Genomic DNA, 26,566 nt, shown 5'->3' with positions numbered 1-26,566 from the left:
TGGTAGTCTAATGATGTCAGCCAGAGAAGGAGATCTTTACTTTCATGGAATGCAACGGTGCGGCACGCGCAGAACAACTGCAACTGGCGGAGTCTCGAGGAAACACATTCAAGACGTAATTAGTAGCGTTTAACTTTTCTTTATTTCAGTGCAGTGGGCGATCCGCAGTCTCCCTCTCTCCAGACCGGTCAGCGCAGGGGACGCTGAGGAGGAAGCTTTTGTGGCCCCTTTTTTTTGGGAGGGGGGGGAAGGGAGCCCTGGTCGTTGTTCAGCTGAATTTAGGGCCCATGATTTGAAGGGCCCAGGAACGAGCCCCGGTCCATGGCCCGCAGCATAAGAACATCACTGCAGTGAGCGAGCTAAGAGGGATTGGGAGGGGATATGAAACAGAGGGAATAAAAATCTTTGGGTAGCTGCGAATGAGAGCTCCTGGCACCAGAGCCCGGTCTCGTTCCCAGTGGCGCTGGAAGTCAGAAGGAAAAGGAGGAAACTGCTGGCTGCGCCCCTACCTCCCACTACCCCCCCCCCCCCCCTGAAAAAGAGAAAGACAAGTTGTATAGATGAAAGCTTTCTGAAGGCTCACTCACTACATTCGTGTCTAGCCTTCTAGAGTCGAGCCCCCTTCCTCAGGTCAGTGCAGAATGAGCTAAGGATCAGGTTGCTCGAGTGTACAAACAAATTGTAGGTTACTAAAATGGTGTTTGTTTTCGGAGCTGCCATTTTTGGAATTCTAGCTGATAGAAGAACCATTAAGAGTCACGTTGGCCGTGGAGCCTTTGTTTGAGTAGTGCTACTAGCATTCATATCTCATCCTGCAGGCTTATAAATGGAAAGATTTTTTTTTTTTTTGGGGGGGGGGGGGGATGCAAGGACGGTAGAGGGAGTAGAAATAAATGAGCCATTTGCTTGAAATATTCTTGTGAACAGCAGCAGCGGCAGCAGCAGTCGTTGGTTATCACCCGCCATAACGTCGTGGCGTCTCTCTGATAATTCTCTTTCCTTGACCAAAGATCAGTCGACACTCTTTCGCATTCCCTCTTCTGCCGCTGGTGGAGACGGAGGGCTTCACCTCCTCAGACTTCCGTTTGACATCAGGTCCACCAAAAGTGGCCAGAGCTGATCCATGCCCAGCTGCCGTGGAGCCTTTAGTGCCGTTGAGTCCTCAGCAGCTTACTTTGAATTGCTGTCGTCATAACTTCTAGATTGATAATTTATGTTGATGCTATTATATTTCAAAGTGATTGATGACAATGATAATAGCGGTAATTTTAAATGGCTATGTTGTGTTTTGTCCAAACTGGACCTGTCATCCCGCTGTACCTTCATGCCTCAGCGATGCGCTAGAGCCACCTTTGTCTATCAGATTTAGTCTCAGGAAGGGGGGGAACGGTTATTACCCAGTTACGTCTGGAGGGGGGGGGGGGTGTGACGTGAAGCACCAGGGGGTATAAAGTGACGTTCAGGGTCACCCTGAGTCCGTGATAGAGCAGGATTTAAACACTCGAATATCAGGAGCTTTCGGAGGTTCTAGTTTGTGTTTCTAAGCACTGGATCACTCTAGTCCTCCTGCTTATTAAGTGAAATTAATATTTTCCACCACTAAGGGCCAGATTCGCCAAGCATTTCTCCCATAGACAGAAAATGTGAAAAACCCTTTAGTTCCTCTGGCCCCAATTGACATGATATATTTTATCTGGGTTTAGCAACCTGTTAGGAAATAAAGTTGAGGAAGTGATTACCAAGCTAGACAGGATTACCAAGCTTACCATCGGTCTCATGTGTAGTCCTCTGTATTCTGGCCCATGTGTGTGTGAGAGACAGAGGGTCAGAGGCCTCATGGATGTGTATGTCAAAGAAAGACAGGAGCTGCATGTGTGTGTGTGTGTGTGTCTGTGTGTGTGAGAGAGAGGGTCAGGGGCTGCATGGGTGTGTCAGAAACAGAAGTTGCATTTGTGTGTGTGAGAACGAGAGACAGAGGCTGCATGTGAATATATGTGAGAGAGAAAGGTTCAAAGGCTGCATGTGTGCATATGTGTCAGAGAGGGGCTAGAGACTGCAAGGGTGCATAAAGAGGGTGCATGTGTGAAAAAGACAGAGGCTGTATGCTTGTGTGTGACAGAGAGAGGCTTTGTCCATGAATGTGTATGTGAGAGAGAAAGACAGGCTGTATGTTTGTGAGAGAAGCTCTACCCTATATTCATGCAGGAATGAAACATTTCTATGTGTGTGTGCGCATGAATGACATTTCTGATTTTTACCACTGATATATAATAATCAAATATAATAAAATAATAATGATGACTAGAGAGTTTTGACAATAAAGCACATTGTGGTCCAAGGTAAAACATCCTAAAAGTCCTCTTTTTTTTTTTTTTTCAGAACATTTGAAAAATTTTTTAAATCTCCAAAAAGGACGAGCCCAAACACCAAAACAGCCTCAAAGTTTTTTTTTTTCGCACTCCTATTGCTCTTCCTCAGAGGGTTTTATTGACAATTCTTAATAGCCTTTAGGGGAATATAATCTAAATGCCACCATTTCTGCAATAAATATTGAATTTCTTTTAGAACCTTGTGCATGGAAGTATATTAGCATTCTTAGATAAGGCACATTGTGACCCGAGACACTATTCCTGCCTTTGATAAATTATTTTTACCTTTCCTCAAGTAGCAGTTTTGCACAGTACTTCACAATAATGGAGAAAGCAAAACAAATAAAAAAAAAACCTTCTCAAACCCTGATTTGTTGTTTTTTTTTTCTCAGTTATGTTTTTATTTCTAGATCACCTCAATTCTTTACTAAAACCAGACAGCTGAGCTGGCGATTTCTGTCACAATCTGTGATCCATGCTCACATCACACCCTTGTAGTTATTAGAAAGTTCGGGCACAGTTAATTATTGCTAAGATTACAGTGGAAGTAAGTGGCAGCAGCCGGGCTGATTCTTGATCTTGATGGAGAAGCCATGCAGATCCGCTTTAGATGTTAATCTCTGGAGATCTGGCTCACCTGGAGACTCAGATGATAGTAGGTGGATTCTCACCTGTGCAAAAAATGTTGCACACACACACACAGCACCCAGAGATTCCAGCACTGCTGCTAGAAAGATAAGGCATATGCTATAGGACTCCATTACTGTGCATATGGGGAAACGGTGGTTGCTTGTGGGTATGGGGGAGTCCATTTCCGAGGTAAGTGGATTGCTGAAGTAATATGTGACAAATGGCATAGTTTTAAGTTAGTGCTATTAAATTCTTGGAAGTTCTCCATTGAACATTTTCACTAAAAAGTATTTGAATCTCTGCTGTGTTTAATAAAAATATATATCTTAAAAAAAAAAGGTAAGAGGATAAGACCCCCATCTTTTACTCCAACTGGATGCCTCCTCCTTTAGGCAAGTCTTGTACTGTAGTATCAGAGGATGCCACGCCATGGGAGAAGAGAGCTACTTCAGAAGCCCCCTCGTGGATCAAGATTTGACACAGCAGTGGTTAAGAAGGATGGAATGATAATTGCAGGACAGGATAGTGGACTACGGACAAAACGGTTCACGGCCAGCGTAGAAAAAGACTGGTAAAACAGACAAATGGAGAATCTGCGGAACAGAACTGGAAACGCTTACCCTGTTCATCGCTGGATGTGCCATGCTGATGTCGGAAGGCATAACAAGGTAGCATGGATTATTCATTGGAAACTGGTCAAGCATCGTTAACATTAATGTGCCAAACAAACACTGGGAGCACCACCCTAACAGAATAGAAGAGAATAATGAAGGTGTGATCACCCGGGGCATTCCTATTCCCACCAACAGGAAGATCGATGCTAGAAAACCAAGTACGGTGGAAAGGAGAAAATCACAAGAATGGCATTGCTGATAAAGGGACCCATTGACTATGGGCAAACAAAGTTCCTTAAGTACGAAGAGATGCAATCAGAGACCAAGAAAATGTGACAGAAAGCTAGAGAAATAGTCCCAATCACATCGAGTGCCACTGGCCTGATAAAGAAGAATGTCCAAGCATACCTTGATAAATATTACACTCTATGAACTCCAGACGAAAGCACTCCTGGCCACCATGCAAATATACAAAGAAGAACACTAGCAGTAAATTTGAGAGATTGGGATCATTCCCGACATACCCTGGCTTATGAACGAGCTTTATCCCTGTCAAGGTATGCGCAAAATAAAACCTTTTGGAGAAAATGCCCCGGGAAAAGAATTTCCCCTTTGGTTTCTGTTCTGCAAAATCTGGAGGTATGCGAAAAATTATGCACAGGAATATAAATCGAGTAGATTATCTCTCCTCTTCCCAGCAGGAGAGGAGGAACTCCCCTCCCCCCCCCCCTCCCCCCCAAAAAAAAGACATGGGCCAATTTCTGTAGATATTCAAGTCAAACATGGATTTAGGAATAGGCCACACAGGCAGTTGCCTAGGGCGCCAAATTTTGAAAGCGCCAAAAAGACATGCCACTGTGCCAAGGAGTCCACTTCAAAGGGGTGCTGCTATGACACTCTGCAGAGGGCTAGGGATAGAGGGACGACACCCACTATCTGATTTCCAAAATCTTCTACCCCACCCACTCTCTAATTCTGCCTGTGGAAGCCCAAATCCTAAACCCCGCTATTTGCTGGCTCGGAGAATTTTGCAGAATAGAGGCCACGGTGGTTTTCATTTTCATTTACATGTTAGGAACCGCAGACAACTGGGGATTCTTTCAAGAAAAATGTGTACTTACCGTATATCAAAGCTTTTACATCTCCATATGTTTGTTTTGTTTTGTTTTTTTTAAATCAGCCTTTTTTACATTGCGGATAGTTTACAACATTGTCAGTGTTTTCGAGATTTTGTTTAAATTCATCATCAGAATGTATGACCTTGAATTCTAATGTGTTTAATGTTTTTTTGTGTGTGTGTCTCTGTTCTGTTTTGGATTTTTTTGTTTGTTTGTTGTTGTTTGTTTTAAATGCTGCACTGCACTTCCTTTTAAAAGCTCTGATCTGACTAGGATGAATTCGTTAGGTTTCCCACTACCTGTTCCAGGAGACATTATAAATACGCATTTTTGTTCCATTAAAACCCAAATTGTTACGGTAATGGAAAAGCCGGGGATCGGCTGCAAACCGCGGCCGTCGGTGTCGCTGCTGTAGGAGAGGAGTGAAAACTTATGCGAGATTTTTAACAACTTGTTGGAAACCGTTTCGAAAAGTCTTTATCTTTTCCAATAAGGCGGTCTATAAATGCCAAAAATAAAATGGTGCAAATTCTGCACCTTTTCAGACAGTTTTCTTTGCATTTTGGGATTTCTGCCTGTTTGGCTGTGATTTTCTCCCACCTGCCTTACACTTTTTTCATTCCCACAGTCCCAATGAAAGAAGGTGCAGTGTATCAAATCCGGCGCCCCCCCCCCCCCCCCCCCCGTCTGTATGAACGTCTCCATCTCTCCCCCCCCCCCCCCCCGTGTATTAATTATTATTATTATTATTCTTGCTGTTTCTGTGTGTTCTCTACATATTTTGTGCGTGTTGTGTGCTTGTGGTTCGCAGGTCCTCCTTTGCATTGCTCATCCGCCTCCTCCAGCCCCACCGAGCGGTCCCTTTCCCCGCCCCCTCTCCCGGCAGCCAATGAGAGCCCGAGGGGGTTGCTAGGCGACGGCGTGGCCCGGCCGGAGCGGGACTCGGACTCGGACTCGGAGGGGGAGTTTGCGCCCGCTTCGCTGCCAGCTCGCGGCGGCTCCGGGGACCCCTGCGCGCCCGCCAACGGTGAGTGACCGGGGCTTGCCGCCCTAAACTCTGCTTGCGCGCCCCGCCTGCCCTCCCCTCTGCACCCTCCTTCCCACCCGTCCTCTTTACATTCCGTCATGGGTTTGTATTTTTTTCCAAATTATTTTATTATGATTGTTTGAGTTCTGTGGGGATTTTCCACCCTTGCTCCCTCTCCTCCTCCTTTCCCATCTCAAACTGACGAGCAAGAGCTTTCAACCACGTTTCTGTAACTTTTATTCTGCCTGAGCATCAGGTTCATCCCAGGTTTTCTCTTTCTTTTTTTTTTTTCTTTTTGTAATACCTTGGCTCTAAAATATGCATCTTTATGTTGTTGTTTTACTTCTTTAAATGAACTTTTTATAAATAGAAAAAAAAACATCGGATTTGAGCACGACTGCAATGTAAATGTCAGGCATGTTTAATTTCCCATGATTAATATTTCAGTTTTTCAGCTAATGTGCCCAACAAGCAGCGGAGTCCTTTGCCATTTCTATTTATTTATTTTATTTTTCTTTTTTTGCATAACTTAAAACGTTTTGATTTTTTGGGGGGTGGGGGATCGGAAACGGGGGTGCCATTAAAAAATGTCGTTTGTGGATTGGGGCGGATGCCCAAGAGACCTGCTGTGGGAATAGCGCCACGCGCAGTGTGACAATGAAAAGAGTGGGGGGCACTTCCACAGGGCAATTGGCAACAGCTTTTATGGGGGAAGGGGGGCTGTGGAAAACTGTGTTTGGCCCATGTGTATTGGAAACCTACACTCTTGACTATTGCTAGTCCCAGCACCTATGCAGTTCTGTTGCTACGGTATAGGTGTGCGCAAAGCCTGCTTGCAAGAGGAGTTGAAATAATCTTGCAGCCTTAATTTCACACCTTGCTTTATTTTAGTTTCAGAATTTGTTTACTAGAGTTTACTTACTACTTAATACACGAGGTAGGCAGCAACAGTGTACAGATACTCATACTGATACAGCCCCTGCTTCCAGGAGCTTACAATCTACTTAAGGCACAGGGACAAGACAAAGAAGGCGGCTTCAGGAAATGTATTTCTTCATAGAGAGGGACCAGAAAATGGTAATCGGCCACGTCCAAAAAGTGCTGCCGAATGGGAAATAACCTGGGTGACGGGCCCGGGTTTTGCCCTGTGATTTTCCTGGCATATTCCCTGCCCGGGGCTCTCGCGCCGCTTTGCGCTTGCTTTAAAGGGTCGCCGTAAGTGCTGGCGTTCAGCTTCCGTGAATTCCTGCGTTTAATGTAAGCCAGCACAAGCAAAGGGGACAGACCCTTGCAGAAGTCGCGTCATAACGCTGGCCAGGAAACCCTGTCTGCCCCGCAGTACTGTTCATTCACACATACCGGGGGGGGGGGGGAGGGGGGATATGTAGTTCTCATGCTTGAGCAGTAAGGAGAGACCCTGCACTCAGTAATTTAGGAAGACAAGCAGTGCCTCACAGCTATGTGTTTTAGGGATGTGTACTGTCTAATGACTTGTGAAAGAGATAATGCAGCTTGCTTTTACAACCTTTTATCCCAAAGACAATAAGAAGAAGGAGGGAAATAGGATTTCACGAGGGAGCCTTAACCTCGGGGCACTTGGAAGTAATGCATGTAAAGCAGAGGCTATCATGGGGGGATGGGCGGGAGGGGAGGATGCAGACAGAGGTGAGTTATGGTGACAATCATTAGCAGGGCTCTGCCAGAGAAGGTGAGACCGAGGTTTAGAGACTCTTGCAGCTGTCTCCGCCGTTTTCATAGCTCAAAGACGGTCAAAGCATTTTTTCCTGGACCCTGCTGGTGGTGCTGAATTAAAAGGAAGGCTATTTGAGCTCTTGTTTCTGCTAACTCGTTCATGGCATTTTTATTTTTTTTTTTAATTAAAGTTTTTATTAGAGACAAGAACAATTGTACCTTTCAAACCAATTTACAATAATTGCAGACAAAATAAACATAATAGGGAGGGTCTGATAAAGGCAAGTCTTCATGAACCGCGATAATCCATTACAGCTGATGGAGTGAGTGAGATGTAGATAGGGTGGAGGTGGGGGAGTTCTTTACTGGGGTTTTGTTTTTTTTTAATGTTCTAGAAAATTGAATGGGAGTCCATCAATCTTTATTTAAAAATGGTTTGGGATGAATAAAAGTTTTCGAAACATTTAGAAAACAGTTTTCAAAAGTTATTTACCTGGGTAGGTACCGTCTGAAGATTTCCCCCTCTCCCCATTACCCCCCGCTTTACCTGGATAAATGCACGCAGGGGGTACCACAGTGCACCTACTTTTAGCCATGTTAGGAGGCGGCTTTCTTGGGGGGCTGCATTTAGATAGGGGGAGGAACATAATGCAGGCGAATTCCATTCTCAAATCTCTGCATTGCTATTTTCTGTGGAAAATCTATTTGGTACCCACAGCCATTTCCATAGGGAAAGCACGTGGGAACTTTCACTTTGGAAATTGGTGGAGAGACTGAGTGTAAAATGCACCTGTGGATTTGACAGCAGAGAGGGCAGTTTGGACATTGCTCCATACGCGACTAATTAAAATGCCGTTTTCTTTCATTGCTGGGATCCTGATGAAGGAAGATGATGATCTTTAAGCGAACAGCTCTAGGAAGCCAAAACAGATGCATTCACACTGGAGGTGCTCGCAGGAGTTTCTTACCCAAGGGGGTGTGTAACTGCTGTAGGGGGCTCAGTTTTTGGAAGAAAGCAGAGCAATGCACGCGCAGTTGGCCAGCTTGAGTGCTTTTTTTTTTTTTTTTTTAGCCACGCCCAGGGGCGGCTCAAGGCAATCTGCTGCCTGAGGCAAGGGATGAGAAGGTGCCCCCCTCTCTCCATTTTCCACACACACCCATACATGCAAACACACACATACACTCATTCACTTCTCTCCCTCTTCCATACACACATGCACTCTCATTGTCTCTTCTCACCTCGATTCTCATTAGCCACAGGAGCCTCTTCTTTCCCCAGGGCCGCGGGACGTGCGCTCCACTTCCTTCTCCTCCTCCTCCTCCTCCTGCAGTAGCGTCGGCCTGCTCTGCCCCCCTGTTTTATTTTCGGCCTGCGGCCCAACGCTATTGCTCCTCTTCCTGTGCCTTCGGTTTCCCACGGAGGAGGGCCACGCTCCTCCTCGTCTTTCTTGCCGCGCAGAACCGGGCTTCACGTTTCCTTCCGGGGGCACGGGCGCTGATGCTCTTCCTTCTTCGGGCGTGCGCTGCTCCAGGCCCTTTCTCTTCCGGCTTTCTGCGGCAGGGCGCCCGGAGTTTTCGGGGTTGGCCCATAGACCAGACGATTCGTTCAGAATTCCGGGCCAGATCCGGAGAGTTCCCAGGTACGGGTGTGAGGCAGCCGCGTCAGGGGCGGGAGGTGTGAGGCAGACACCAAAGCCGCGTTCTGAGAGAGGGTCATTTTTTTGCCGCCTCAGAATTCTGCCGCCTGAAGCGGCCGCCTCACCCTGCCTCATTATAAGAACCGCCCCTGGCCACGCCACGTGCAGTTATCTTTTTGATAAGGGAAGAGTTTTCTGAGTCCAAAAAAGCTCGCATAACCCCCATCCGCTCACCTCCTCCCCCCCCCCCCACCCCCCCACAACAGAACTGCACGCTAGGGCCAACCCCTTCACTCAGCTGCAGTGCTGCACGGAGCAGGCACAGGAAACTCCAGCGAGAGTTTCCTATCCACAAGGAGCCAACAGAAAGCTTGGATGTGTCGCAGAGATGATGCTCTCGAGCGCCAACTGGGAAGGAAATTCGTTCACAAGTCACTCTAGCAGACTCGGCTAGCACATGGGGAGGGGGGGGGGGGTTGTCTTAGTCTCAGAGGGAAATTCCTCTTCAGCACTCAGCCAGCGAGAGAATGAGTCACCCAAGCCCATCGCCAGAGAGGTTTGAAAAGTATGAGAAAAAAGAGGGATGGGGTGGGGGAGCATGAAAAGGAAGTAACAGCCTGTAAGCAGCTGAGATTAATGCACAGGCTGGTCGCTTACTTATGCATTTGTTATGCATCCTTTAGAAAACAGGGGATCCATGATATGATTGGGCTGTATTTTTAAATTGTTCAGATTTACTCTTTTGCAGTTAATGACAAAACTTTCCTGGCGCAGATGTATTGAGAGTCCAGAGGAAAATCAATACAACAAAAGCCAGTACCGCTCTAAAAACTGAAAATGAAGCGTACTCATTGCAGACTAGAGCAGTTTATTAGTTATGTTGGAAAATGTATTACTTTTTCTTTTAATCACACGTTTCTCTTCCCTTTTCCACACCTCTTCATTTTTACATACTTCTCTCTTCATAGCCCACCCAGTAACCATTTCTTTACCAAGACTCACAGAGCACGGTTTCCATAGGGACACACGCACCCCCCGAGCCTGGCCAGCAGAGGTCACTGTTGTGTAATGCCTGGGACTCCTGCGTTCCTAGAGGCTGTGACTGCTGCCTTGCCATTGCTTCTGGTCCCTACTGGCCCGAATCGCAGGATCCAGGTTCTCCCAGTGGGCAGTATGGGAGCACTGTCACAGGATCACCAGGACAGCCCCCTTGCTGTCAAGTTATTGAAAAGTGTTGAACACGGAGTTCATATTTTCAAACAAGTAGACAAGGTGCGACATCCTAGATTAGATTAGCCTAGGTTCAACCCTCCATGCATTTCTTTTATTGAAAGATGCACCCGAGGGTGGGCAACCCCTCCTGTGCCCCACTAAATTACTGGGCCCAACTTTAAAACGTGGAAAGGTTTCATGCTCTCCAGCACTAGGTCTCTCCATCTCACTTATAAGGAGGAGTAGGTGACACGCACACCTTTCTTACGAGAAAACTTCGTCCACCCTTCTGCACCCACCTAAATCACTCGCTAACTTTACAAAGCAGAAAATTCAGATGGCTCCGCCCCCTCCCCCCAAGTCCCACCCAGCCATTTCAAAGTCATAAGAGGGAAGCACGCACAAATAAACACAGAAACCACAACACACACGTACGCCTCTCGGTTCTGTTGAACTGAGAGGCTGAAAAGGGATTCTCCATTCTTTAACTCTGTTGAGAGCAGAGCTCTGTGTTTCTCCATCATGTGCTGGCTTTATGCAGAGTTAGTTTCACAGGTATTTTTGTTGTCTTTACTATATTATGTTTACATATTCAAATGACTGGTTGCTGGGAAATATAAATAGCCCAGACATTAAGCCCTCTGAGTAACTCATCCCAGATTGTGGTAAATTTTTGCATTATTCACTTTGGAATAATCAGACCCTTATGTGGCAGCCTTGAGAGCTATTCTTGCCTATAGGCGTAATCGTAAGAAGAAAGGGGATTTAAAAAAAAAAAAAAAAAGGGATGCTATTGCCTTTATTTTAAAAGTATGATGAATTGATTTTTGTAAATTGTGATGGTGAAAGTCAGTGACTGTGACAGTTGCTTGAATATATGCTTAAGAGAAAATAAAGATTAAAGCGCTTAATCTCTCTCTTTTCTTTTTTTTTTTTTGGCTAATTAGTTTATGCACAATCAAGGCATTGTTTGGAGTCTACAGTGGTCTTGATAGCATTGTACTGTTGTTGTGCTAGGAGGAGACTGGTGAGACTTCAGCATCCTCAGCTGTCTGGTTATTTAGCTTTGCTCCTGGAGTACTTTCTGCTTGCCACTCTAGTTTTAGAGAGTTTGCATTCCCTTGGGCATATTTTTGACATGTAGAAATCTGCAGGTTGGTTATATAAACATGTCCCACGCGGAGACAGCATGTTTGGGGTCTCCCTGGCTCCGTAATTTGAGAATGCAGGTAACAAATGTGCCACATGTTGACCCACTGAGATTTCGCCAGCCTCAACCGTCAGTGGGAAACAAAGGTGACCTTTTGAAAACCACAAGTGACTTACTGTGCATTCCAACAACCCGCAGGACAAAGGTTTAGTGGAGTAAGAAGCAGCGTGCCATACAAACCCAGCATGTCCAAGACCAAGGCCCCTCTAACCTCTTTAAATGGATTAATTGCTTGAGGTCCTTTAAGTTTTGTTTCTATGGGGCTTAGCCGGATTAGTCTTGCGATGACAAAGGCAGCCCTTTATGCCATTTAAATGGTGAAAATTAGTGAAAAGCTTATTTTGGTAAAGGCTGAGTTATAATACAGTTAGAGCTCTGATTGTCTTCTGTGGGTAGGAGCTGTTTTTTAACAGAACTGCCCGAGAATACCTAACAAGGATTTGTGATGTACTCTTTAATTGATCCTGGCTAGGCTTTCTTTCCGCAGCTGTGTAAACTCTAGCTCAAGAAGGGTCCATCTAACGTTAGCACCCGTGGGGTTTCACTGTTGGTGCAAAAGCCCCGTAAGTGTGGCATAATAAAATTACTGCACTGTGTCTACAGTGGTAGAGCTTTAGTTTCTGTCTAAATTCAAATTGTCGCACCGGAGATATCCGACAACCACTTCATGAATCTTCTCGGGCAAAATCTTATTGCAAGGTTAGAGAGAAGAGGGTGGACTGCAGGAGTAGCAAACTTCTCTGTGTTTCTAGATAACATGGACTATTTTATTTTTGGCTCTCAAGACAGCATGCTTGCTTTTAACGTAAAACCTATTTAAAAAAAAATTAACTGTACTGTTCTGCTTTCTGAGATTTGCAATGATGTCTGCTATAAATTAACAGCAGTTTGGAGTGATAGTTCTAGAGAACATATCTTTTTTCAGAAAGACATCACATTACAGGAACAAAATTGGAGAAAAGTGATTAGTTTCAGCACTTATGTGATGCCCTTAAATAAAATAGTGCTGTGGTTGCCATTTTAGTCCACTTAGCTATATGTATTGGATTTCAGCAAAGCTTTTTGTACTATCTCATATAGGAGGTTCATGAATAAAATGAGTAGCCTGGGAGTGGGATCCAAGGTGGTGGACTAAATTAGAAATCAGTCAACTGATGGACGACAGAAAGTTGTGGTAAATGGAAGTCACTCTTGAAGAGAGAAAGATGATTAATAAAGTGTATCGGGGATCATTTCTAAGGGCCGGTTCTGTTCAATATCATTGTAAGCGATATTCTCCTAGGTCAGGCAGGATGTTAGTCCTCACAGATGGGTGATATCATCAGATGGAGCCCAGCATGCAAAACGTCTGTCAAAATCTGTAGAGTTTTGACTGGCACACTGAGCATGTCCAGAATGCCACTATCCGCGCAGCCACGCGGGGTCCCCCTTCAGTTGCCTCGTGGTGGTGGAGCTCTGCTTTGTCTTCAGAGTTCTTCGTCAGTTTCCTTGCGAATTTTTCAGCGCTTTGCATGGGGTCCCCCTTCCTGGTACCCCCTTAGTCAGTGGGGCGCCGTGGTATGTTTTACCTTCTTTGCGGTTGGTTTTGGGAGTTTTTGGCTGTTGGTGTCCACCCTGCACCGTCCACTCTTTGGCTCGAGGCATAGTCTCCTCCGGTTTCCGGCGATGCCCCCAGTGGCCCCAGACCATGTCTGATGTTTTTGCGACCAAATAACTTCCAAGGATCGTCTGGATGTTTAGATAGAATGGAGAAACTTTTTGGCCCCAAGAAGTTGGGGCCAGCGTCTGGCATGTCAGTGCTGCGAAGTCGAAGGGAACCCATGGACACCAAATCCTCTGAGTCCACCCTCACTCAGGCTCCTCCTCTGGAGAGGGGCGCTGGAGATCGACCACTGTTGGTGTCCTCCAGTTCCAGGACGTCAGATTCTTCACCCTCCTTGGCGCCAGGGAAAGACTGGGCCGAGCACTGGAGATCGAGGAAGCACTATCACCGGTCGCCATCTGAGCATGGCTCCAGTTCCGGGACAGCGCCGATATCGGCAGTGCTGCCCCCAAAGTGGCCCTGTGGAGACCAGGCTTCACCCTCGGTTGAACTTGGGAGTCCAAGGCGCTCCCCACCGATTCCCATGTCGGTGCCGGGCAACAGTCCCCTCATTTTGAGGGCAATCCGCTGGTGCCTGCTCCTTCTTCATCTTCCCTGTCACGGCAACCTTCGAGGAGGAGCTGGATTGTAGGGATTCAGTTGGCAGTGTTCTGACCCCTCAGGGATATCGAGCCACAGGCCCTGTCGGTGCCTCTACCGATGCTGGAGCCCACTCCCTCGATCCTAGCACCACTGCTGGAATGCCTTGAAGTAGTACTCTGTGCCCTCCCTATGCAGCTGGTGCCTGGGGGTTCCTCAGTACCCTCAGGGGTTATACCTATCGTTAGTTCCTCTGAGGAGGAAGGTTCGATGCTTCCAGGGTCCTCGGGGCCTCTGGCGCTTAGAATGCCACACCCAGTTCGGGGACCTCAGTGCCATTGGTACCTCTGGTGCTTCCAGGGCCCAGGCCTCAGGTAGCTAGCACAGGTCCCCTTCTGACCTCCCCTGGGGATCTCAGTGAGGAGGAAGCCCCATATGACCCGTGGGAGGACGATACTTCCGAGACCTCCTCCAATGTCTCTGAGGATGTCCTCTCGGAACTGTCACCCCCAGAGGAACGGCACCGCTAGCACCAAGAATCCCCCCTCCTTGGCCAGACGGTCGGTGAGGTAGGGGGCCAGATGGTCTTTTTATCATCAGAGAAAATATTATCTTCCGGTCTCCCGAGGGCATTCTCAGTGGGTGCCCTCTAGAGGCTGCTCCAAGTAGCCATGGATGCCTAGATCCCAGCCAGCGCCTCAGTTGAGCCCTGCTACAGAGTTTTGATGGGTGGAGATGGAGTACAAGTCCAGTCACCAAACCCTCGGATCCACCAGTGGGTGCCTGTGCCTCTTTCTGAATCGCTGGTTAGCGATCATGTCGGATCAGTGGGTCCTATCCATCATTCGCCAAAGGTATCATTTAAACTTCGCGAGTGTACCCGGGGACGCTCCCCTGTGCCCCTCTTGGGGTCAACCTCCCCATCAGGAGATCCTGTTGTCCGGTTCTCTGCCCTCATTCATTCCATGTGGGTCGAGCCAGTTCCTCTGCGGCAACAAGGAACGGGATTTTACTCCCAATATTTTCTGATCCCCAAGAGGACCAGGGACTTCGTCCCATTCTGGACCTGGGGGCTCTCAATCATTTTCTCAAATGAGAGAAGTTCAAGATGGTCTCCCTTGGCACTCTGATCCCGCTCTTGCAGGGAAGAGACCGGCTTTGCTCCCTCAATCTCAAGGACGTGTACGCGCACATCGAGATCGCCCGTTGTCACTGGAGATATCTCCGCTTCCTGGTAGGCTCCAGGCATTTTCAATACAGGGTGCTGCCGTTTGGCCTCGCCTCATTGCCACCCATCTTCACCAAATGCCTAGCACCTATAGCAATGCACCTGCACCATCTAGGGGCGTAGGTGTTCCCTTACTTAGACGACTGGCTCATCAAGAGCAACTCTCAAAAGGGAGCACTTTGATCTCTGCGCTTAACTATTTAGGTTTTGGAGTCTCTTGGGTTCGTCATCAACTACCCGAAATCCCATCTGACTCTGTTCCTGCGCCCGGATTTTATCGGTGCCTACCTGAACACGGTGACCGGCAAAGCCTATCTCCCTCGCGACCGAGCGCTCACCTTGGTGGACTTGGCAAGGTTGGTGCATCAGAGCCCATGGATTACTGCCTGTATTATGCTCCGCCACGTTCATGGGTTACTGCCTGTCTTATGCTCAGCTACGGTCCATGTCACTCCCTTTTCCCGCTTACACCTGCGCAGGGCACAGTGGACCCTTCGGTCCCAGTGGTGGCAGGTTTCCCAGGACTTCAATGTGCATGTATGTGTCACTCCTCTGCTCCAGATTTCCTAACCAATCTGGAGCAGTCCCCCTCCTTCAAGGTTCTCCTCACCACCTCACCACCGATGCATCCATGTTGGGGTGGGATGCTCACGTGGAAGGGCTCCGCACCCAGGGCCTGTGATTGGCTCAGGAGGCTCAGCACCAGATCACCTTCCTGGAGCTCCAAGCAATCCGTTACAGCCTTTGGGCCTTCTGGGACTGCTTGTTGCCCAAATCTTTTCTCATCCAGACCGACAATCTGGTAGCGATGTGGTATATCAACAAGCAGGGAGGAACAGAATTGTTCCTCCTGGACCAGGAGGCAATTCAGATTTTGTCCTGGGCCCGATCTCAGATCATTATTTCGAGCAGTGTACCTAGCGGGGATGGAGAATGTAGTGGCAGACCAGCTTAGTCGGGCTTTTCGGCCCCACGAGTGTCTCTGGACCCAACGGTGGCGAACATGATTTTCAGTCTGTGGGGAAACCTGGACATGGATCTGTTTGCCTCCTCCTGCAACAGCAAGGTGGAGTCCTTTTGCTCCCTCTACCTAGAGGACGGCAAACCAGCGTCGGATGCCTTTTCCTGCCATTGGGGCACGGGACATCTCTATGTATATCCTCCACTTCCACTGGAGCTGAAGATGCTCCTGAAGCTTCGGCAGGATGGGGGAACCATGATCCTCATAGCCCCCTGTTGGCCACGTCTGGTTTGTTTCCCACTCCTGCAGGACCTCTCAGTCCGGAACCCGATCAGTGTGGGCACCTCCCCGACCCTGGTCATGCAGGATCAGGGAAGGATGCATCATCCCAACCTCAGGATGTTATCTCTGACAGCCTGGATGTTGAAAGGCTAGTCTTTACAGCCTCAGTCTGAGTGTCTTCCAGGTTCTGGTTGCCTCCAGAAAGCCTTCGACTAGAAAGTCATACAGCTTGAAGTGGAAGAGGTTTACTGTCTGATGTGAGCAGAATCAGTTGGATCCGTTTACTTGCTCCACCCCAAAGTTCTTGGACTATCTGTTGCACCTGTTGGAAGCTGGTTTAAAAACCAATTCGGTCAGAGTGCATCTTAACGCCATTGGGGCATATCATCACAGGGTAAATGGTACGCCCATCTCAATGCATCCACTGGTTGGGCGATTCATGCATGGTCTGCATGTGCCCTCTGCCTGTGTCCTAGGACCTTAATGTGGTCTTGGCTCACCTCATGAAGGACCCTTTTGAGCCTATGCGCACATGTGACCTGAAATATCTGACCTGGAAGGTCATCTTCTTGCTTGCAATCACCTCTGCGCGATGAGTCAGCAAACTTCAGGCATTGGTGATGTACCCACCTTATATGAAGTTCTTTCACGATAGGGTGGTTCTCCATACTCACCCTAAGTTCTTGCCTAAGGTAGTGTCCGACTTCTATCTGAACCAGTCTGTGGTCCTGCCTACCTTCTTCCCGAGTCCTCATTCACATCCAGGCGAGCAGGCCTTGCTTACTTTGCATTGAAAGAGAGCCCTGGCATTCTACCTGGAGAGAGCAATGGGTCATAGACAGTCCACACAATTTTTCATCTCATTTGATAAAACTAGAATTGGAGTTGCTGTGGCCAAGCACACTCTGTCTGCCTGGCTAGCGGACTGCATCTCGTTCTGCTATGCGCGATCAGGGTTGCAACTTGAAGGCCATGTTAAGGCTCGCTCCGTCTGGGTCATGGCAACTTTGGTGGCTAACTTGCGTGAAGTTCCCGTGGCAGAGACCTGCAGAGCTGCAATGTGGAGTTCTCTCCATACATTTGCAGCTCACTATTGCTTGGCAGAGACGGTTACCAGGATAATAACTTCAGCCAGTCTGTCCTGTAAACATTTTCGGGTCTAAACCCAACTCTTCCGCCTAGGGCCCTATTTTTTCAGGTTCAGGCTGTCTTCCTTTCTTCCAACAGCACCTAGTTTGTTGCGCCCATTGGCACCTGTTTGGTGTCTGTTGGTTCGCTCCGTTCGGAAGCAACCTGCAGCTAGGTATTCAACCATATGTGAGGACTACCATCCTGCTTGTCCTAGTAGAAAGCAGAGTTGCTTACTGTAACAGGTGTTCTCCCAGGACAGCAGGATGTTAGTCCTCATGAAACCTGCCTGCCGCACTGTGGTTTGGGTTTTCTTTAAGTTTGTTATTTTATTTTTGTAATTCTCTGCCATGTGGCCGCGCGGATAGTGGCAAGCTGGGCATGCTCAGTGTGTCAAAGTTCTAGAAACTTTGACAGAAATTTTCCATGCCGGGCTCCATTTGATGATGTCGCCCATATTTGAGGATTAACATCCTGCTGTCCTAGGAGAACACCTGTTACAGGTAAGCAACTCTGGAATACGTGGTACAAAGTTACAGCCAACATCTTTCTGCAGTTTTTTATGCAAAATATTATTTGCTGATTTTTACAGATTGAAAATAATAAAACAGTGATTATAGTACATACAAAAGTTTGGACAGCCTTCCAGTTGATTCATCACTTCTTTAAAAAAAAAAAAAAAAAAAAGTTAAGACCCAAAATATTGTTTGACATATTAGCCTTCAAATAGGCAGGTGAAGATATTTTCACTGTTGAATAAATACTCTGTCCCTTTTAACCTCTGGTTGTGATTGTTGTTCTGTCTTCTTTCTATGACCATGGGCTCCTCTAAGCAGCTGTTAGAGCATTTTAAAATTAAGATAATTCACTATTACAAAGCAGGGGAGTGCTATAAAAATCTCAACATGCTTCCAGCTAGCAATTTTAACTGTCAAGAATCATACTTATAGTACCTGAATGTAATCCACTTTGAAACACTGAAAAAGTGTGAAAAGTGGAATATAAATCAAATTTAAAAAAAAAATCATTGTTCAGAAAAGGAAGTTACATAGAACTGTTGATGTCAAGGCAAGAAGAACTGGAAGCCAAAGAAAAATTTCTGATAGCACTGCCTGAAAATTGGTTGGATCTGCAAAACAGAACTGCAAACGGCATGATGAAAAGTTTAGCTGACACTGGAGTACTTGTCCACAGGTTCACAATACAGCTTTGTTTATACAACAGTGATCTGCAAGGGAGAGTTGTCAGAAGGAAACCTTTTCTAGGACTGCATCACAAAAGTCATCATTTAAAGTATGCAAAGCAAAACCTTGATATGCCTGAAACATTTTGGAACAAAGTGCTTTAGAGTGATGAAAGAAAATTGATCTGTTTGGGCCCAACCACATAAGAACTTCCATTTCTTAACAGCATTTCTAGTTAGATGTGTTTTGAGATTCTTTTTTAATACCTTCCCCTACCGTGTAAGAATTATCTTCATTTTCAAATGCTCAGACAGCTGCTGCTTAGAGGAGACTTTTACATTCTGCCACTCACGGGTTGCGAGCGGATACACTCACCTCCTAGTCGGCAGATGCCATCAGACTGCATACGTGGCAGGACGCCACCAGGATCGCCGCCCATGGACTTTCTATCAGGCATGCATGTGCCCAAATCCTGTTCTTTTAAAGGGCCCACGGTGGGAAAACCTTGCGGTGCCCTTGGATGGCATCATGCTTCACATTCTATAAAAGGGCTCTTCTGACGTTTCAGCTTTGCCTCAGCAAAGGTCGTCAGTTTAATTTTCAGCCTTGCTTCAGCCGAGTCTTCAGCTTCGCTCCACATTTGTCTCAGCTTTAGCCTGGCCCTTCAGCCTTATTTAATCACTAGCCTTGTCCAACCCTTCGGATCTGACCATACTCACAGCCTCCTGGACTTGTCACAGCCTGGCTCATTCCAAGACTCGTTCACCCACTGTCTGCACAGACTTCAGGGCCCCATCCACGAGGTTGCATCAATTGCACAATGGCAAGAGGGGATCATGCTTGTTGCGTCAGAGGTGGACCATTGGGCTGAGGTGGGGTTGATGCAACCAGTGGGCAAGGACCTACAGGTCCCCACCATCAGCAGGTGGAGTGGGCTGAAGCTTGAGGCCGCTGGAGCTTCGCCTATACCAGCCCTCGTTCCGCTTGGGTTGAGCCTTTGGGTGCCGGGGCCAGCAGGACGATAAGACGATTCAAGGAATAGCAGAGAGTACGAGGAGACCTGTTTCAAAGGCAACGCTATGGAGTGAGGCCTGAGCTTTTATACGCTGAAGAGTCTGATGTCAGCATCCGGGTCCGTGGCCAGGTTCCTGCCGCGGGCCCTTTAAAAGAATCACTGATGTGTGCGCGCGCTCCTAGGAAGTGGCGTGGCGCTGGTGGTGGCGTCTCTTCGTGGGCCACGCGAAGAGGCCCAACAAACAGGAACAACTTGGCTGGCAACACTGGGTAGTGTGGCAGGGCTGGAGGCACCGGGGGGAACCCAAGGTCAGAGCTGGCGGCCCACCGCCGCCAGCGAAGAGGAGCCAGCAGCTGGAGTCCATCTGAAGAGGTGAGAGGGCCGCGCTGCGGGGCTGCTGTGGGCGACACGGGTAACAATGCTTATGTCACTCACAACAGAGACCATGTTTGTTGAAAGAGGACAAAATAACAATCATAACCTGAGATGTAAGAAGAGTTAACCATGGAATTGTCTTCATCTGATTAACTGAAGGCCTAACAAGTCGATCAACTTTTTGGGCCTTATTAGCAACTTTATAAAAAAATAATAATGAATAAACTGGAAAGTTGTCCAAACTTTTTATTGCATATGCCATATTCACTGTTTTATTATTCTTAAACTGTTAAAATAAGTAAATAATGATTTTGCATAAAAGAATTGCAGAAAGATGTTGTGTTTAACTTTGCCAATCAACCAAAAAAAAAGAGCCAAAAAATGATCCTGCTTGCAGAATGCCAAAATCACAAAAGGAATCAGCCAAAAATACTTATTAACCCAACACCACTTAGTGATTTCTATTTTTCTTATTTTTCATATTTTCTTATTTATCAGGGGAAAGTATTTATGACCGCATCAGCAAGCCTGACAACGTACTTTGATGAACTCAAAGTTGTTCGGTCTGATCAATCATCTGCGGTTCTGTTGATCATATTAATGCTTCTACTATTTTAAATAGTTCAAACAATTATTTGAAACTGAAGCGTAAAGTATGAAATATGTCTGTTCCTGTCTACAGCTCCACAGTGGCCGGTGTTTCGCAACAAAAGTTGCTTCATCAGGAGCCATTAACAAGAAAGGAGAACATTGTGCTCAAAACTGTTGCAACAATGTATTAATCATTCTGTTGAAAAAGAATAACAGGGAGATCAGACAACAAATTCAATAAGAACAATATTACTTAACTAAATCGTAGTGGTGTAGCCAACCTTTTCAAGGACATGATGTCTCTCATACTCTTGCTTCAGGGACAGAGACTGTACTGTTTCTTCAACAGAGTTTAAATGGCCCAAACTCACGTAATCGTAATGACGTCAGTGAACACTTGTACGTCAAAAACGTCACATAGACTAAATAAAAAATCAAATGTTACAACATGCTGGAAACGAAAGAAAACACTGGTTACACAGGAAACGAATTACAAAAAGACATTAAGTTCCAATGCGGCGTTTAATCCAGAAAGGTGAACTGTATGTAGGCGGTGTATCCAGCGTTGCTCGGCTCGCAATAATTGTAAATTGAAGCCACCACCCTGCCAAGCAGGTAACAACTGTTGCAGAACACAAACTTTCAAGTCATTAAATGCATGTGAATGTTCAAGACAATGTGTCACAAGTGGAGCATTTATGCGGCGCATAGTCAAACATAATCTACGCTCTATTAACCTGGTCTTCAAAGTTCGTTTTGTTTTGCCCACATAAAGCAGTTTACATGGGCTTTGAATAATGTAGATGACTCCTGTGGATGTACAATTAGTGTTCTGTGTTAAGTAAACTTGTTGTTGTTGACTGGAAAGAAATAAAGCTGACGTTTGTATCATAACATGGCATACTGAACATGCCCCGCAGGCAGAAAGGGAACCTGTTTGATGTTGAATATTGTGAATTGAAGAATCCGAGTGTACTAATTGATCTCTTAAATTGGAGCCGCGGATGTAAGTAAACCTTGGTGTCTTTGAAAATTCTTCATGTATTTTTCAAATATGCCAATTGTTTTGAATCAATTGTTTCATCGTGTGTGACATAGATGAAAAGGGTAGTACATAAGTCAGGATCTTCTCAGAATTTGATGGATGAGGTAGAAAGAGCCATTCTCGGTGGGTGTATTTGGGCTCGTAAATAAGCCCCTCTAACGCAACGCTTTGGATACCCTCTTGCAAGAAATCTTTCACTTAATATATTGGCTTGGCGATGATATTCAGTGATGGTAGTACATAGTCGTCGAATTCTAAAAAACTGGCTTACTGGTAAATTTTCTTTTAATGAAGGAGGGTGAGCACTAGAGAAGTGCAAAAAAGTGTTACTACTAACTGGCTTACGGTAAAGGGTAGTACTGAACCCATCATGGAGCTTCAAAATCATGATGTCCAAAAATGTGATGCATTCACTTTGGATATTAGCTGTAAAATGAAGGTGAAGATTGCATGTGTTGAGCCATAGCACAAAATTGTCAAAATCCGCTATGGTGCCTCGCCACATCATGAACACATCATCTGTGTAGGGCTTCCAAGTTACCATATGCTGTGTAAAGGGGTTATTTTTGGAAAAAATCCATAGGTCTTCAAATTGGCCCATATATAAATTGGCTAGATCTGTTGCATAATGGCACCCATAGCGTTGCCACAAATCTGCTGGTAATATTGCTGTTCAAATGCAAAATAATTTTTAATTAGTGAGTGCTATTTCCAATAAACGGGCCGATACAGAAAAGTGCGCTCCAGCGGAGCGCACTGTTAGCCCGCATTTGGCTGTGCGTTTTCTACACGCTATTTTTACCCCTTATACAGTAAGGGGTAATAGAGTGTCGAAAATGCGCGGCCAACCCCCCCTGAAACTAATAGCGCCCGCAACATGCAAATTTACATAAATGTATTTACTGGATTGCGCACCCAGGAAAGCAGACACTCACCTGCTCTCCCACAAAGTTTTCTGTATCGACCCGTTAGATAGTAAAAAGGATGATGGGATCCTATGTGGTCTGGGGCGTCGCTCAAAATACCTCATCGCAATCTTCATAGCTTCATCTTGTGGAATGCAAGTGTATAGTTCTTCAACGTCGAGAGTAACTAGAAGAAGATCATTTGTGTCATAATGTTGATTTTCAAGAAACGTTATCATTTATTGATGGTAAAGAATTGACAAATGGAGCTAAAAAATCTGATGAAGCAACTTTTGTTGCGAAACACCGGCCGCTGTCGAGCCGTAGACGGGAACAGACATACTTCATACTTTACACTTCAGTTTCAAATAATTGTTTGAACTATTTAAAATAGTGGAAGCATTAATATGATCAACAGAACCGCAGATGACTGATCAGACCGAACAACTTTGGGTTCATCAAAGTACATTGTCAGGCTTGGTGATACAGTCATAAATACTTTCCCCTGATAAATAAGAAAATATGAAAAATAAGAAAACTAGTAATCACTAAATTAATCACTAAAATAAATATTTTTGGCTGATTCCTTTTGTGATTTTGGTGTTTAACTTTGTACCATGTAGTGATTGTGTCAGTTTCTGTTCACTTGGAGATTTACTGAAACATACAATTGGACCAGAGTGGGATGAGGAGAAGAATCAGTTAACAGAAGAAGGGAAAAGAGAGAAAATCAGGGAGCAGAGGGAGGAGAGGAAAGGGGGGGATTGGGGAGTGCAGGAGAAAGAGGGGGCTTTTGGATTTGGACTTGGCATTAGGAAGAGGACTATGGCTCTTCAGGTTGTATCTTTCTCCTCAGTTGCCTGGGCTGGAGTGTAGTGATTTGGACCGCATGGGACATCATAGTGTCACATGGTTCAATGCATGACATTCTGGCCCCAGGCAGCAGAGGAGTTTAGTGCAGCCCAAGGTACTGTGCTGCTGCGATCCTCCTCCTAACACCAAGCTTAGATCCATACAAGGTAGCGAAGAGAGGGATATTCAGGCTACCATTGCTTCTGCTTTGACCTGACTTTAATCCTATAATTACACAGGGAAAAGGCAATTACACAGCAAGGGCTTCGCTATACTTTCTTCATCAGGTCAATGCATAAACCTATGGAAGGGAGTGTTATCTCTCAAACGATAGTAACAAGTGCATTTTTTTAGTCATTCAGTTAAAATGTATTGCTTACACCTTGTTCGTTGACCTTTATGTCTACCTATGGTGCCCTTAAAAAGTGGGAAAAAACATTGGAACTACATTTCAGTACAAAAAGTCCTTACATTAATTTACTGCATGTTGAGAAACCATCCTATTTTCGAGTTATACACACATTATTTGCAGAATGTCCAGATTTTGTGCACAGCACAGAAATGTTGTGATATTTCTATTAGCAAGGGAACAAAAATTAGGGGGCATCTGGTTTGCATGATTAAAGCTGAGCTGCTGCAAAGAAACAGTCTTCTAAGAAAGAAAATACAGTGGTGATGGGATACAGAGACTTGAAACCCTCTTCCACTGTCATTTATTATATTGACTGTGAATTCTGGATTCTTCCTTGTGTTAAACTAGAAGGTTAAGTATTTATTTTATTTTTTATTTAAAAACTTTTCTATACCGTCATTTAGTAGTGCACCATCACAACGGTTTACATTTAGGCACGAAATAGGTTTGATAGTTTTCTAAGTTATCCAAGCGGTGCCAATATTTTACGGTTACATTGTTCAATAATATACTCTAATTGAAAAGTGGGTTGGAAATGCTATTTCCGATTGCCGTTCTAATCGTATATGTGCATACTGTTTATAAATTAATATTTAATTATGAGTAAAATAACAAAAATAAAATAAAAAGACAAATAACTCTGCTTTTATAGGTGACTTTCAGCTGAATGTATTTGTTGTTTCTTCTGCGACCTTACTGTGGAATGCTTTTTTGAAGAGCCAAGTTTTTAAGCTTTTTTTGAAGAGTAGCATACGGTTGGGTATTACCCAGAACAGGAAATTTGTCAGGTACAGATTTGATATTTACCTTCCCTACTAAGTGTAGTGTACAGCACAAAATATCTCAGAATAATGGAAGAGATGGCTAGAAAAATATGAGGATGGGTGCCATGGTCCACACTAGGTAGTTTTCTGAATGAGGAAGATTTTGCATTGGAAGCTTTGGTTCTGATGACCGCCAGGTATTTTTAAACAGAATGGTTGTAATTTTTTTTTCTATTAGATTTTAGGGCCACATTTAAGGTGTGGGGAAAGAATACCCTCATGCGAGTCAGTTTCTACAATTTTGAAATGGTGCATTTATCTATCTATTAATTTATTTGAAATTTATATACCACATATCACAATTCCTTTGCGGTTTCCAATTTCACATCCATAAAATCAATAAAACATAAATACATAAAACCATCAACCATAATAAGCATAACACAAAGATCCATAAAATCATAAAATACATGACAAATGTATCGAAAACTAAAATCAGAAAACACATTGACAAACTAAAAGAAAGTTGTTCTTTTCCAGTGCTGATATATCATAAGGTTATAATATTTCCAACAACTTTCAGAAGGGAAATAACTTCCACAGAATCAACCGTGCAAGCTAAGACTTTTGCAGAAAGCGCTGTGGGACTTTTGCCTAATGGTTCAGTTGAACCCCAAGTACTTTTTTGCACAAGCTTTTGTTTGCACTAGTTATGATAAGATAGAGAGAGATTAGTGCTTGCAAAACTAGTCACAGATGTATTAAGTTAGTCTACTATAAATGGTATCCCCTACAACTTACTTCTGCGTCTCCAAATTTTAAGTAAATAAAATGTTCTTTCTTTCAGCAGTTAAGCATGTTTTTTATGGATAAAATGCTTCGCTAATGAGATTAGCCAAAGCCCTGGCACCAGTGTAGATTTCTGATAAATGCTCGCGGATTGATGGCAGATAGAGTACCATAATACAACCTATGTGTCAAATCAGTTCACATTAGTAAACAAAAAAATAAGTTGGATTCAGTGACTGACCTAGATTTGGATACAGATGAAAGAGCAACTGTATCCTCTGAAATCCTGAGCGTGATTTATCATCCTTTCTAGAGTGCAAAGTCGATCATTTTTACATCCTACTTGTTCTGCTCATTTATTTGCTCTAATCTCCTTTTTTTTTTTTTTTCTTAGGCTTTTCCTCTGCTTATCTCCTCTCCTGCAGTCTCACCATGAAGGCATACAGTTAAGATTGCTAGCCAATTATTTTTCTGTTCTAATTTAGCAGATCAGATCATGGGGGTTCTTTGGTCTTATTTTGAATATGGTGTTACCTTGTGGGCAGGCAAACAGCTGTTGGATTGTTTTCCTGCAAAAAATAATTAGAAAATGGCAAGTTTCTGCCAGACAATGGATAGTGAAATGCAGTAGGCATTTATATGACAGTGGAAATCTATTGGATCTTGCCGCAGCAATAGTTTAAGCAAATGCATATATAAAGCTATTCAAAATGGAATGGTCTGGTGGCAGTGCTGTGCACTCTCAGGCTAATTTTAAAACTAGCGCGCGTGTGCCTACACACGTGCATATGGTTGTGCAAGTGGACAAAGGCTGGAATTGTAAATCATGCGCGCGCTTGCACCCGTATGATTATTTATTTATTTACTTAACATTATTTCTATTGCACTAATCACAAGTTTTAGTGGATTACAAAGAGACACTCATAATACTTACATAGATAAACAAACTCAGTTTATCAACTAGTACAAACAGAGTCAAGCGTCAAAAACATTATCATTGCTTCCATTACTCTACAACCTTGTTGTAAATGCTGCATAATTTTAGTAGGCTAGAGTTTGGAAGGCAAAAGAGAACAGATGGGTCTTTAAAAGCTTCCTGAACCAGAGTAAATCAGTTTAAAAAACACCTCCCACGTGTAAGTATGCCCCTAAATTTAAGCCGTTACACGAGTGAGCGTACTTCCCATATCTTCCTCGGGACTTTTGTCAGCTTTAACACGCCTGGGCAAGCAGATTATAAAACATGCTTGCGCGAAGGACATTCCCAGTTTTTCTGATTGGTGCACCAGTTTGCACAGTCAATCTTGAGGTCATCCAGACCCCTCTGGTTCTTCATCCTTCACG

General features: G+C 45.0%; 1 protein-coding gene across 1 annotated transcript in view; it reads left to right on the top strand.

Annotated features, from left to right (window-relative positions):
• TENM4 (teneurin transmembrane protein 4) overlaps positions 1-26,566 on the top strand; it is a 954,015-nt gene that overhangs the window by 243,529 nt on the left and 683,920 nt on the right. Inside the window, exon 3 of the mRNA XM_029602209.1 lies at positions 5,543-5,758. Within this exon, the coding sequence (XP_029458069.1) occupies positions 5,543-5,758 (216 nt within the window). The remainder of the gene's footprint in view (positions 1-5,542; positions 5,759-26,566) is intronic.

Source organism: Rhinatrema bivittatum, chromosome 5 (assembly GCF_901001135.1).
Source record: "Rhinatrema bivittatum chromosome 5, aRhiBiv1.1, whole genome shotgun sequence".
In the NCBI taxonomy this organism is placed as follows: domain Eukaryota; kingdom Metazoa; phylum Chordata; class Amphibia; order Gymnophiona; family Rhinatrematidae; genus Rhinatrema; species Rhinatrema bivittatum.
Note: the sequence above shows the minus strand (reverse complement) of the source record. Positions and strands in the feature narration are given on the sequence as shown.